Source organism: Camponotus floridanus, unplaced genomic scaffold (genome assembly GCF_003227725.1).
Source record: "Camponotus floridanus strain SB8 unplaced genomic scaffold, Cflo_v7.5 scaffold2, whole genome shotgun sequence".
In the NCBI taxonomy this organism is placed as follows: domain Eukaryota; kingdom Metazoa; phylum Arthropoda; class Insecta; order Hymenoptera; family Formicidae; genus Camponotus; species Camponotus floridanus.
Window position 1 is genome coordinate 3,640,290 of NW_020229325.1, and position 14,109 is coordinate 3,654,398.

At 38.8% G+C, this 14,109-nt stretch overlaps 1 protein-coding gene across 3 annotated transcripts in view; it reads left to right on the forward strand.

Annotated features, from left to right (window-relative positions):
* LOC105253632 overlaps nt 1–14,109 on the forward strand; it is a 372,672-nt gene that overhangs the window by 276,159 nt on the left and 82,404 nt on the right. For all 3 annotated transcript variants that reach the window (XM_025408060.1, XM_025408061.1, XM_025408059.1), the window contains one exon: nt 12,833–13,010. In XM_025408060.1, coding sequence (XP_025263845.1) covers nt 12,849–13,010 — 162 coding nt within the window. In that variant the 5' untranslated portion in view covers nt 12,833–12,848. The remainder of the gene's footprint in view (nt 1–12,832; nt 13,011–14,109) is intronic.

The following is a 14,109-nucleotide window of genomic DNA, read 5'->3' on the forward strand; positions in this document are numbered from 1 at the left end:
CCGTGAGTGCTTTCTTTTCTTATAAGAGTGTTAAAAGCATGAGCGGAAATTAATATATCGCGTGAATAAAATAGTCTGCGGTGAATATATATAACGGAGATTGAGATATCCCTCGTTGTATTTCGATAACGACGAGGGTGCCAACTTTGTTTCTGCACTTTCGTGAGACCTTCGACCGTGCCACCCTTATTCGCCCTTCGAACTCTCTATCGGGTAATTGCGGGGTTCGTGATGGGAGTATCGACGTTCTCCTGAGGGATCAGACAAGATTGCCGAAATATCTTGACCTTGATTTTCCACGCACGAAATTTATCAGATTATGAGAAAATTTTTATTACACCATATACATATTACTTTTTCCAATTTTATTGGAGAAATGATATCGAGTTTGTTAATTAATTGGTTTCTTTATAGGTCAGGATATATTTATTTAAACGATACAGAATTTTTGCAAAAATCTCTTTTCTGAAAATTTATATTCTTTTTATTTGTTTGAGCTTTCGATTGTTTATCGTACGAATAACAATCTCTCTTGATTCCGCGCCGTGTCGTCCAGATGCCTGTCTGGATCGGATCGAATATGAATCGATAGTGCCACCAATGGTTGGGACCTATCGAAATTTGAATCTGAATGGTCGACTACGCTTCGTGATGCTCCCCGTTTCTCTTGCGAAGTACAAAACCAACACGTTTTATCAGCGACGTAAATAATTGCGAACATTAAACCTTTATCCACGTCGTTTTTCAGGCGAATTTTTTTTTACGACAGATATATACGTATATATAGCTCTTGTGTTAAATTTTAATTCTTTGAAAAAAAAATGATTGTGGCGAAAAAAAGTAAATATTCGAGGAAGGAAAACAAGAGAGTGAGTTAATAATCGCTTTCGACAGAAAAATCGCAAACGATGCTGTTGTGGAAAACAAAATGGGCTGGTCTGATAACGATTGTAAAACGAGTAACAATTTCCATCTAAAAAAATAATAGACAATTTCGACGTTTCGTGATTCCGATTTCAAAATTTCGATTTATGTAACATTCGATGTTCCAATGTGTCCCGAAACTAGATTTCGAACGTGAAACGATAGTTCGTAATCTATATAATATCTTAATCGTTTCGGAAAGAGTAGCAAAATTTACGTAGAAGCTATTTTGTAAGATTTACATGAAATAAAATATTTAAAAAACTGATACTTTCTAATCAGATAAGAAATAGATAATATTCATTAGTAATTCAGAATTTAATTGTTTCTTGATTGTTTAATAATATTCCTTAATAATTTAAAATTCAAGCGTTTCTGATCATTTAACTTGGTATTTTGCGGCAATTTTTATTAATCGATCAACATAAATTCAAAAAAATTGCTCCATTTTTCTCTCAATTACGTCTCAATCATTCAATAGCATCAAACATTTCATAAAGAATTTAGTCGGCTCTTGATTGTTTAATAATATTCATTAATAATTTGGAATTCAAGCGTCTCTTGATTATTTTATTCGATAATTTTTCGAATACTAATCGATCAATATAAATTCAAAAAATTGCTCCATTTTTCTCTCGATCATGCCTCAATCATGCAATATTCAAACACTTTCGGAAAAGGGAATCCAGACCAAGGAAAGTCCGAGGAAGAGGACGGAGGATCTTCCCAGCCGTAGCGGGAAAAGTTTCCGTCGACCGCGTTTTAACATTGGATGCCGGAAGTGGTCTTCTTCTTCCCTAACAACGGTGACGGGCGGTCAGAAGAAAAGGGCTGGAAATAGAGGGAAAAAACGCACGCATCTCTCCCGCGGAGATCTGGAAATGCGGGAGGGGAGAAAGAGGAGAGTTGCAGGGAAGAGGGATGGATCATTCCCCGGGGAAAGGAGCCAGCCGGGTGTAGACGTTATTTCTAGATCGCGAAAACTTTTAATAGCTTTCTGATAGCTTATTGGTCGGGCTTGTAAATAATTTCATCTCTCATATCGCGGCTGAGTTTTTTCGATCCCTTCTCGTCCTCCCAACGCCCAAGCTACCATTGACCTTTTGCTATTGACGGCAATTCCCGAGATTCAAAGTTAAGATTCATATAGAGTGAAATTTATATCGTTACCCGTATATTTTTATGTATCGGCATTACTTTTTATTTTTGCGCGAGACTTCGTTAATCATCAGATAAATATATTTTATTGAATTTATTATTTTTATTATTTTATTTTTTTATTATTTATTTTATTATTTTATTATTAGCATTTATACATTTTATTTTGATGTTTATTGAAACAATGATGAAGCAATGATGTCTATCGAAACTTTTGCGAGAAGGAAGGCTTGATCGCAAGCTGGAATATCGTTGAGAAATTCGACTCGTGCCTCATCTTGTATGTCTCGATGCTCGCATGCGTTTTTTCGCGAGCCGACTCCAGTCCGTTAAACCGCGACTCATCGGCGTAGGCGCGACACGGACGATAATAAAGTCAGCCGCGGTCGCGAACAGCGTCGTGAAAAGACGCGCGCGTAAATTCGTCGCGTTTAACGGTCCGTAAATTTGCGAGGGTATCGGGGAAACGGCGGACACCTACGCTATAATTTCCGCGCGTAACGCACCGCGCGAGGGAGATCCTCGTCGTAAATAATACGCGCGTCGCGACATCGGCGCCGTTTTAATTCCGAACGCGCGAGAGATCGCTCGTCCCCGTGGAACGTTTATTGATATTTATCGCCCGTTTTTGGCAAGAAGTTTTTTCCCCTTCAACCTAACATTCCTTCATCGCCTTATAACGTTCTCACGATCTTACTCCCATCGTCGATTTGCCAGGAATAAGTACGCTTCTATGAATAACTCGTGGAAATTTTGATCAAAAAGCGAAAGAGAAAGTGTGTGTGTGTGTGTGTATCCTTGCCTTTGCCTTTGATATTTTTTTTTTCTTCGATCTTGATCACCTATCGTTAATTGAAATTGTTCCATGTCTCTTTATTGATCCATTTTGGTAAAGATAATCATTTTGATAATTATTTATTAATAACTTGCATTCACAATGGATAGAAAGATAGACGACACGGAGAACGGATCCATCTGTCAACTCTTGTTGAAGTTGCTCTACATGAAATGCTCTACGTGAAATAATTATCAAGATAATTATTTCATTGAAGTAATAATTATCAAGATAATTATTTCACTGACATCTTATTCTATTCGAGTAAAATAATCTATGCAGATCATAATATATTACAATGTAAATAACCTGCATTCACGACGGACGAAAAGATAAACGACACGGAGATTGGTGATTCATCCGTTAATCCTTATTCTCGTCCCTGCCTCTTTGCGAGCGATACTAATCGCGAATGGTGTTCACCGTCATCCTCTCGGCGCGCGTATCCTATTTCCAGTCGCGCGAACAAATATCGCGGAGTCGTTCGCGTCGGTGTGGTCCGCCAGGTTGAAGCCAGGCTAACCGGCTAGGCCCCGAGGTCGCAAAACGAGTCGCGAGGAAGGACGAGGAAGAGAGAGACGTCGTTCGGAGACGGAGGACCGGCGCGGTCCTTAGGCGCGGTAAGGATGCGGGGAGCTTGAGGCGGAGGGAAGATTAACATAGAGATGAGGTCGTCTTGAGTCTTTTCCGCGCCGGAGTTATGTTCTCATGATCCCCGACGTTCCTTCGTCCCGTATACCCGGTGTACACTCCCGCGTACGTCTATCTATTGCACTGATTTTTATTTTAACGATAAGCAGACGCGGGAGTTTGAAGGTATACAAGTGAAAAAGTGAAATATTTCTGATACAAAATTTTCTATAAATGCCAGACGAAGTTTAGTACTTGAATTAAGGTCTTAATTTGATGTTTAGTTGGCGTGTTGCTCAATCTGTATGTTTAGTTTCAATTTTAATTTTTTGTAGAAGAAAACTTTGAATGTTTTAAGAAATGAACTTTCATTAAAATGTAGAGTCGGTGATTACGGAACACCTTGTGTAATGTGTAGAGAACGCAATATATTTACCAAGGATAGAGTACTTACCTTTACTATATCGGGCTGTACTATGTGTATAGAAATGAAGCGCATATGTAAAGCAGTTGCATTACATTGCATAAACCGTTAGTGAGCCCGTCATATTCCTCTCATCGCGAATTCGTTGCGTGATTATGTTTAAGCAAAGTCGACTAAAGTGTTGAAACAATTTTCCTAAGCGGAAGATGATCGGGAAAGTTTTGCAAACTACGTGTATTTAATAATAATAAACTCCCTGATTTAAATTGCGTAATATTCACAAAAGTAATTAAATAAAATAATCATTTATAAAATGTAACACGTTAACATTGGATTATCTGCATATTATAAATTATTATAATGTTAGTATTAAAACTAACACAATTAATTTAATTAATGCGAGGGGAATTGCGATTCTGTTATCATTAATATTTTTTTAAATATATCTCCGCGTTGAAATATTGCATTTAGTACGCGACACAACACAACGTATTGTTTCAATGATGATATTTAAAAAATGCATTAATAATATGCTTTAAATGCATTAAATATATATATATATATATATATATATATATATATATATGAGGACTATATAGTTTATTAATTACTTAAAATTGGTAATTATTAATTATCAGAAATCATATCAGAGTCAATGGAAAATTTTGCAAAACATTTTAAGAGAGATACGATGATATGATAATGATAATTCTAGTAATTTGTAACTCTAACCCCATTTCGCATTTAAACTGTAAATTAACTTTGTTTATCAAATTTATGATTTTATGTAATGTCAATATATAGTAAATAATGATATCTCGGGTATGACACGACAAAATTTCACGTTAAATTCGATGGCGGTTTAATTTATATATAATTCTCAGTTGATACACATACAATTATTATTGGCAGAATTATTATTACCAATCCAATAAAAACTCAACACAAATTGCTAAAAAGAAATTCCAGTATATATATATATATATATATATATATATATATATATATATACACATCTTGTGCGTGTTATTTGAATAAATCTCGAGACGCCGAACACAAAGAACCGTAGTCTGGATAATAAAATTTCACATCTGGAGACTGGGATTGTCGTTGAAACACACGTCAAGTTTCACATTTATTCGGAGTGGTCTCTTATCTACCGTAGATTTTACGGAAGGATGGAGAGGAGGGTTTCCAACATCATGGCTTACTACTCATCGGGGCCTTTGTGAAAGGTCGCTACAATTCCCACCCCTCCGCTTCATCCCCCCGCCCCGTCCGGGCTCGCTCCCTCCCCAAGTTACCGGAATGGTACACGCGTGATTGTATCACCGCTGATTGCATTACCGTTCTGCCGGCTGTTTGCAAACTGCAGTAATAACAGTTGTGCATTAGCCATACACGCGCAGCCTCCGCTCTCTCCCATCCACTTTTCGGCCCTCCTCCCTCTCTGTGTATTAGTAGCGCTCGTATCACTTAACCAGGAGATACGAGCCGAGTGAGCGAAGCTAATGCTGAAATAATGCGACAACTAGCCGTTTGGCTCGTTTTGCGCTACCGTATGCCGGAAATGGTGACGCGAATCATGCAGGAAAATAAAGTCGCACCCCATACGCGCTTTTTAATTAGAGGTATCCAGAGAAGAATAAAACTTTGTTCTGAAGAATAAAGCTTTATTCTTTTTGCTTGAATTATAAAAATTCCAATCTCTACGTAATCTCGCGTAATCTCTGCAATCATTATTAAACATCTGCTTTAATTATTATTTACATCGTTTTATCGATTGTTTCTTTTTAGAAAGATTAAAAACCACTATTGATATATGCTCTCGCGGAAAAGGTTTTTCAGCCTTAAAGCTCGATAAAAGCTTGGTTAATTTTTTTTACACGCTCTCTTACCGTCAAATATTTTTACTTATTAAAAAAACGATCGATAAATCTCCTTTCTTCATTTTGCTCCGAAAGCGATTCATATTTATAGAGAAACGAGCAGCGAAAAAAAAAAACGGAGTAGCCTCTTTCGGAATGGAATTATTCATATGTACGTCGTTTCGGTCTGAAGAGAATCCTCGTCTTCTTCTCCGCCTCCTCCTATCTTTATGCGTCCGCTAATGACTGTATTTGCCCAATTAACGGCGGCGAGCTCAGTCGGACTCGTTATTTCGACAGGAAGGCGGCGAACGAGATTAACGCTCCGGTTCCTGCGAGATTCTCTCTTTCGGCGTTTCTGTTCCCCTTTCCTCTCCTCCCTTTTTCTCTTCCTTTTCCTCTCTTTCTATCTCTCTCTATCTCTCTCTATCTATCTCTCTCTCTCTCTTTCTCTCTCTGGATGATACCCGTTGAATCGACCAGGATAACGCACTCGATTCCCGCGTGCTCTCGATAAAAGTTTGTTTCGTGTGTCTTCGGCATCGTCGAGCGAGTTAACGTCCAATTAAAGGAGTTTCTCGTTAGCGCAGCGGGCGGGCAAGCGACAACGGCGACGACGACGGTGGCGGTTCTCTTCTGTCAAGGTGCCCGTTGGCACTCTGTTGACACTCGCAACTCGTATCTAGAGAAACTGCTGGTAGTCAGAATTCTCCTCCCGCATCATCGCATCTTCGTGTACGAATGAACGCCTTCGCGAATTAATGAAGCGAATACTGTAATAAACATTAGAGATAAACAATAAAATATATTGGAAATTCCTATTTAGTAATATATAATTTTGAAACTCATATTTTTTCAATATAATAAAATATATTGGAAAATTATATTAGTCACAAATAGCTTTAAAATTATAAATCAGTATTTCAAAATACACGCTACATTTTAGATCATGAACTATCATAGTACCGATGCATGACAAATTGCGCGAAATTAGTTCGAAAATTCATTCAATTTATTTATAATTGAATTCTGTTAGAAAGGAGTGAATTATAATACGAGCGTCGTATTTTCGCTATCCCGGGAATCTCTGTGAGATTAAAAGTTGAAGAAGCCCCTTACTTTCGCAATAGAAACACGATTAACTCCAAATACAATTCGCGGAAGCCGAGTCGGGCCCGACTGAATTATTGCTGCGGGAGGAAAAGTCGGGATTATTTCCCCCGATACTCGCGCTCCGCTTGAAAATTTGCAGCCGACGACGTCGCCGGATCGGACGTCACGGCGCAATAATGCAATTATAATTATTAACGTGACGGCGCGACGCTCAAGTTTCCGCCTTGGAGAGCGAAACGGTTTCCCTTCAATTCCGCGAGGTCAAACTTGCCCGTTCAATTTTTCTCCCGAGAATCTTCCTAAATAAGTTCACTTTTTTTTATCAAACTTTATTAAAATAAAAAGAAAAATCTTGACGGACGGATTTTTGATGAAAATGTCAAATGTGGCAATTCTGAAGAAACGTCGCTGACGTTGGATGTCACGATGTTGAAATCTCTAAAAGATCTGATAAAGAGGAAATTACTTGTCACGAATGAAAATTGATGACATTAAACCTTATATAATATAAAGAGCAAATAAAGAGAGAGAGAGAAAGAGAGATTCAAGGCAACTTTTTGTCCCGAAAATCTATGTCCGTTTATTTCATTCGAGGAAGAATCACATTTATCCGAGGCTCTCCGCGACGAATGGTGTTAGCTCCTCTTCTTCCCTCGTGTGTTCGCTTTTTTGAGGCGATTACCGAACCGAAATTTCGCCGGAGCGCAACTGGATTAACGCAAGGGACTCTCCTTCCCGCAACGGCGTTTTCAGCGGCGTTCGAGGTTAGTTCCGGGGCTAATCTGATTACTTAACGTCGGAACTTAACAAGAGGACCGGCGAAGTTTCCTCGATGCCTCTTCCCTTCGCGCCAACTCCTCCCCTCCCCGTCCCCTCCCCTTTTTCCCGCGGGATTAAAATGACTTAATTTAAACTTCGTAACGCCGACACGGACGCCGCGCAAAACGACAATCCGCCGATTTTATCCTTCGTAAAGCCAGCCGCGCCGCCCGCATTTAACGCAGGCTAATTCGGCCGCCTTTATAAGGTTGTATAAGGAGGACTCGCCTCTTCTCTCGCCTTCTCAACTCCTTTGCCTCCGCATCTCCAAGTGATTACGAGACTCGCTTAGTCTTTCCGGAGAAGAAGGCCTTTTGCTTTCTTTGCTTCCTTTCTCTGAAAACGAAAAAAATTCGCTCATTTAAAACGTCTCGAATTCGTGTCCTTTTTTCATCACATGCTTTAAAAACAGCCGACAGCGAATTATTTTCTCATTCATATTCTTCAACAATTATAAATCGAATATTCCGCTCATCTTCTCAATTCAACTTGCATGAAAACTTTCGCTCACTTTTGCATTGCTCACATTTTTCGACGATCTCGCCGAGAAATGCAAGGATGAAACAAATTGAAGACCTTCCGTTCTTATCTAATCGTCATCGCGTATTCGAAACACGAAACGCGGGAACAAGCGAAGCCCGAAACAAGCCCGAAAATAGTGAAAACGGCTGACATGACCCGCGGTGTCGCGCGATAATCATAACTCTTCGTTGCCTCTCGCAGAGTTTGTACAAGGCGCGGGAAAAATACGTCGCCTGCCAAGCCGGGAAGCTCGCACCGGAGGAAATGATAAATTCCGGTACCGCGCGTACGTGACCGGGTCATTCGGGGATTTTTCGGGACGGGTGTCGCGCGCGACTGAACGAGGAGGAGGCTTTATCGTGACAAATGGCCGCGGGACGAAAATTTGCCTAATTAAAACGTAGAGCGTGGTCAACACAGGCGCGCGCATCCGGTAGCATAGAGAAAAGGGATTAATCCCCGGCGTACGACGGAATTTAACCCTTATCAGCGCGCAACCGGGATTAACCTATTTTTTTTTCAAGAGGAAGAGAGAAGGAGAGAAAGAGAGAGGGAGAGATAGAGAAATTACCAGATTGAATTTGTTCGTCGAAACTTGGAATCTCTCGAAATATTACACTCTGCCCACACACACACACACACACACATCTCTGTCTTTCGTCTCTTTTTGCAACAATTGCTTGTTTCGCGAAAAAATAAAATTGTTTACAACTTTTTTTCAGCTTGAAATTTTTGAATTTCAAGTCTCGTGGAATAATATTAATTGTTTTGAAATCAGCGAGCCGGAATTTGCGCGATGTAATCTACTTTGCGAGATATATTAATCGCGCAGTTTGCGAAATCAAAGGGAGAGAGCCCCGTGATTCCGTGAGTAAAGTAAACCCTCTTGATTCTCTAATAAAATCAATCATGCACCAATAATCACAATCGCGCCGGACCGTTTCTTCTAACTCGATAGCTTCTCGAGGACTCCGACGACTTGGAACGACGAGGGGGTAAGGGCGGTGGGACGGGGGGGGGGTCCAATCGGTAAGAGCGCCGCTCGATAAATCCCTCGGCAATTCCGGCAACGCCGAAAAGAGCCGCGGTCAATCTAGTCCCCGACAGTCGCTCTCGCTCGGCCACTCGGAAAAAGCATCCGACCACTTTGCGGTGTCCCCCTTAGTTTACTCGTTTCTTTGCTCTCCCATCCCCCACCTCTCACCGTCCTCCCTTTCTTCTTGCCGCTCGTAAGCTCGAGGGTGGCCGATCTTCTCGGCTCGCGCGACGACCGAATCGATTCTCTTGGATTTGACATTTTATTTTTTTTTCCTTCTATCCCTCTTTTTCTCTCGCTTTCTCTATTTTTGAATGTATTTTTTTGACGGGATTCAAATGTGCAATATTATAAACGCGCGTGCGTTTATTGTATTTACCTCGAGCAAATATGAAAAATGCTCCGATCGGCTTTTATTAATTTTTAATCCGCTCATAAAAATGTGAAACGATGAAACAATATTTAATATAAAGCTGAGAAATATATTATAACTATACCGTCGATTTTATTTAACCGCGATATATTCAAAATGTTACGTGCGCAGCGTTATGATTAATAACATGAAACATGAAAGAAGTTAATATGTTTTTACAATGCATGCGTAATTAATGGTATAACTTTGTCTCTATAGTTTGCTCTCTCTTTTCCGCTGTGTTTTATTTAAATTAAAACTACATTTAGACTGGCAGCAATTAATACAAAACTGAACAATTTAATTCGAAACTCTGTTTCTCTACTTGTGATTCATCATGCCGCTCCGGGTATTATCTTCCACTTCATCTTCACTTCGAAGTACGACAACCATACTCGCCTAACTTTACGAGCGTGTGCGCCTTACCCGTTAGATTCATCTTAATTAAAAATATTATCGAAGTAAAGAATTAATTTTAAGGCAAATTAAAAAAAGAGGAAATCAATAAAATATCCATCACTTTTTCTACCACATTTTAAATCATAAGCAAATTGTAGTGCTTCTCAAGTATTATTAAATTTTAGTGCTTCTCAAGTATTATTCTCACATATATTTTTATATAATTTTGGAATTTTCCCTTCATAATACAAAACATTATAATAGAAGATATTTTATTTCTACAGTAAATATCAAATTATTTTCTTTTACTTGTTTTAAAATTTTTTTCTATGTAAGAATTTTTTGGGTTATGTGCCCTGTACTCGAAACAATTATTGTCATAATAACGATTCGTAAGGAAAGTGAAATTTAACCGTGGAGACGATGGCTGCGCCTTTCATTTGCATATAACGATCGCAATTTGGTCGTGCGCGAAAGAGATAGATACATCTTCCATTCCCAGGATTCTGTCTGGAAAAAAAACGAATACCGCTCGACCGCTAGAAATCCGACAGTCTGTCTGATCGGAGATGGGAATTAAATAAAAATCACGCGAACTGTAGATTTGGATCTCGCGCAATCGGAAACGAGATGAGCGCGGTACTCGCACTGCTCGCTCGTCTGCTTTTTCGCCCTCTGTTCTGCATGCGAATGAGAGAAACGGGGACGAAGGGAAGGAAAAGAAGGGATGCGGCGATGAGCGAGTAGGGTTGTAGTTCCTCATCGCTCGCTACGACGTAGAGCGTCGTTGAACCTAAGTCGAGCCAAGAAACGGGACGGAAGGAAGACTGCATTTATTAAACTGAACGCGCAGACGTGTGCACCCCCTTCTCGCGGTCCGTCTTTTACCCCGGACGCTCTCGCTCTGCGAAACCCCCTCGATTTTTCCTCCGGTCTCTCTCTCTCTCTCTCTCTCTCTCTCTCTCTTTCTGTTTCTCTTCCTCTTCCTTCCGGGTCTTCTACCCGTTCATAATTTCTGGCCACCGTTACCTCGGTGGAATGGGGTCGGTATGTGTAAAATAGTGCCTCGATACGCTCTTCATCACCGAGTCGCTCTTCTTTCCGCTCGCTTTATTTTTTTTTCTCCTGCTTCCTCTTGTCCCCCTCTTCTCATCTCTTTCCTTATTCTACTCTCCTTGTTCGTTGGTACTTGTTTTTTCCTTTTCTTCTTTCTTTTCTTTTCTCCTTAGTTTTCTTCTCTCTCTTTCTCTATCATTTTTTCTTTCTTGAATTCCTTATATTAATTTTTTTTCTTTAAATTTTCTTTCCCTCCTTCATCTTCTTTTCTTCGTAATTCTTATTTTTTTTTCATATCATTTCTCATATCATTTTTCTTCCTAATCTTTATCTCTTTCTATCTCTCTTTTAATCCTCCATCTTTTTTATTTTCCGTCTCACTGTATATTCCTTGCTTTTCTGTACAAATTTATTTTCTGGCTTTTCTCGTATATTCCTTTCTATATTTAAAATGACGTCACGCATTAATATGATTATACGAAACGTGGGAGGTTCTGCTGTGTTTGAAAATTAGGTTTGTTTCACGGAAATCATCGTCGGTGAAGACCGCTGGAAGTATCGATCGGCCGGCGATCGTAGATGACGAATATGCGCTGAGCATATCGCATCATCCCCTCTCCCTTCTTCCTTGCTCTGTTATGCGTACGGTAGTGCACGGAGTGCGAGGGCGCGAGACAATTAATCAACCGGCACAATCGCGCGCACCTACTCGCGCGACTCTAGCCCAGCCCTGTGACTGATTCATTATGAGACCTTAATTAAGTCCCCAGACATTAGCATACCGACCACGCCGCGATTTTTCTCCCTCCGCGTCTCAGTTCCTTCGTCTTTAGCTTCCGTTTCTATATTCTTTTGTACGGTACGGTGTATATTTGATTCTCTGGAATTTGTCACCGAATCTCCGCAAATTCGATCGATTTCACCCTCTACCGAACAAAAAGCGACTTGAATCGAAGAAAAGTTTTCGAGGAAAATTTTCTTGGCATAAACTTAGATTTAAAATATATTCTGGATGAAGAAAGGAAACTGATAATATCGCTGAAAGAAATGTCATTATATTAACTAGAATCTTCGGCAAATGGAGATGAAAATATTTCAAATGAGTTTCAGATGCAATCGGAGAAACAAAAATTGAGTTTTCAGAGCCAATTTTAAAATTACACATTTGCATATTAAAAATGAGGAAAAAGTATATCCTCACGATTGGACGGGACGAAAGGATTGGAATGAGCGCAGGTGTCCGTCGAGGATGGCTTTATCTTATCACGTGCCGGATGTGGCCGTGCTTTCCGACATGGGATTCTTTATTGGACAGTTAGATACCTCTGATAAAAACGCGCCACTTTACGGTTTCATACTAATGGAATTTTCCGGGGCGCGATTTTCATTAATTTCACGCGAGCGAGCGAGTAAAGGTTAATTATTATTGCAGTCTTAAATTTTAAAATCCACGTTAATGTCTTTGTAGATATGCTCCTAAGTGTATCGAATATTGCTTGATCGCGAAACCCACGGATCGGACAATACTTTTTTCGAAAAACAATACATTTTCACCCTCACCTTCCCTCCCTTTTCGTGCTCCCGATTAATGTGTCTTCGTCAATAAGATTAATCGGTGATACTCTCGATTTTTCAGCACGCTGAGGTGGAGGATGGAGGAGCTGGAGACGCTGGAGAGCACGGAGTGCCCGGAGTGCCCCGGGCCACCCCCTGAGTTCCGGTTGCCGCCGCCTCCCCGGCCGCCCTTCCTCACCGAGGGCACCTTCTGCTCGGAATCGCCTCTCGCCGAGCTCGAAGACTGCGTTGCTATCCCGGTAAGTCTGCCTTCTCTATTTCTTTTTCTTCAATTATGCAACCTGATTTGCGGAGTGCTGCACTGATAAGGGCTGATTATATTGCCCTCATCTCTGGAAATCTCTCATTTAACTTCCCGATCCGATCTCAATCGAGAGAGTCGACAAGTTTGCAAGACATATTTTTATTAGAATATTTTATTAAGATCTCTCGGAAATTAAGGGGAACTAAAAATGTTAATCAGTTCAAACAACATTTTCTTTACTTTACGTGATATAAATATAAATTTATACACAATCAGAGATAGGCATATTTAAAATATTTCTAATTCTAATTAAAATCAAGTAAATATATACTTTAAATGGGATTTTAATTAATAAAATACCTTTTCTCTTTCTAATCATTTCAAAATAGTTTTTCAAGTCGGAAAAGTAAAATATTAACATATAGCTCTATTTTTTCTATGTTATAAATGGTTAGAGAATGAGAAGTAATAGTTTATTTATACATTAATTAAAATAAATTTAAAATATATTCTATCAATTTAATATGTATTCTTGATTTTAATTAGAATCAGAAATAAATATTTTAATATGCATTTTTTCTCGTTATAAAGCGATTTCAAATAATCAATTAACGTATAGTTACTTCTCTTATGATTAGATGATAAAATATTAATTTTTATATTTATATTTATATCAATTTGTATGTATTCTATTTTCTTTCTTTACAACTTAGATCTCTTAGATCCATGTTTTAAAATTATTATTATAATATACATATCATTGCAGTTGTTTTTGTTGATGTTGAGCAGTATATTTAATGGATATTTTCAAGATAAATGCACATTTGTTTTTTTCCTTTTCTAATTATTTTTCTTACTAACCATCACTTGAAATAATAAAGTAAATGTTTGATATGGAGTTTTAACGAGCTTCAAAAATATTGCAATGTTTCAATTACTATATATTGTAATAATAATATATGGTAATTTATTAAAACTAATTTATTTTATGTTTGCAATTTCAATTATTACAAATTTCAAATTAATATTTCCTACATGTATATTTGTAGCAATTATATAATTTCCTTCATAGAAATATTTCGCAACTCTCTATT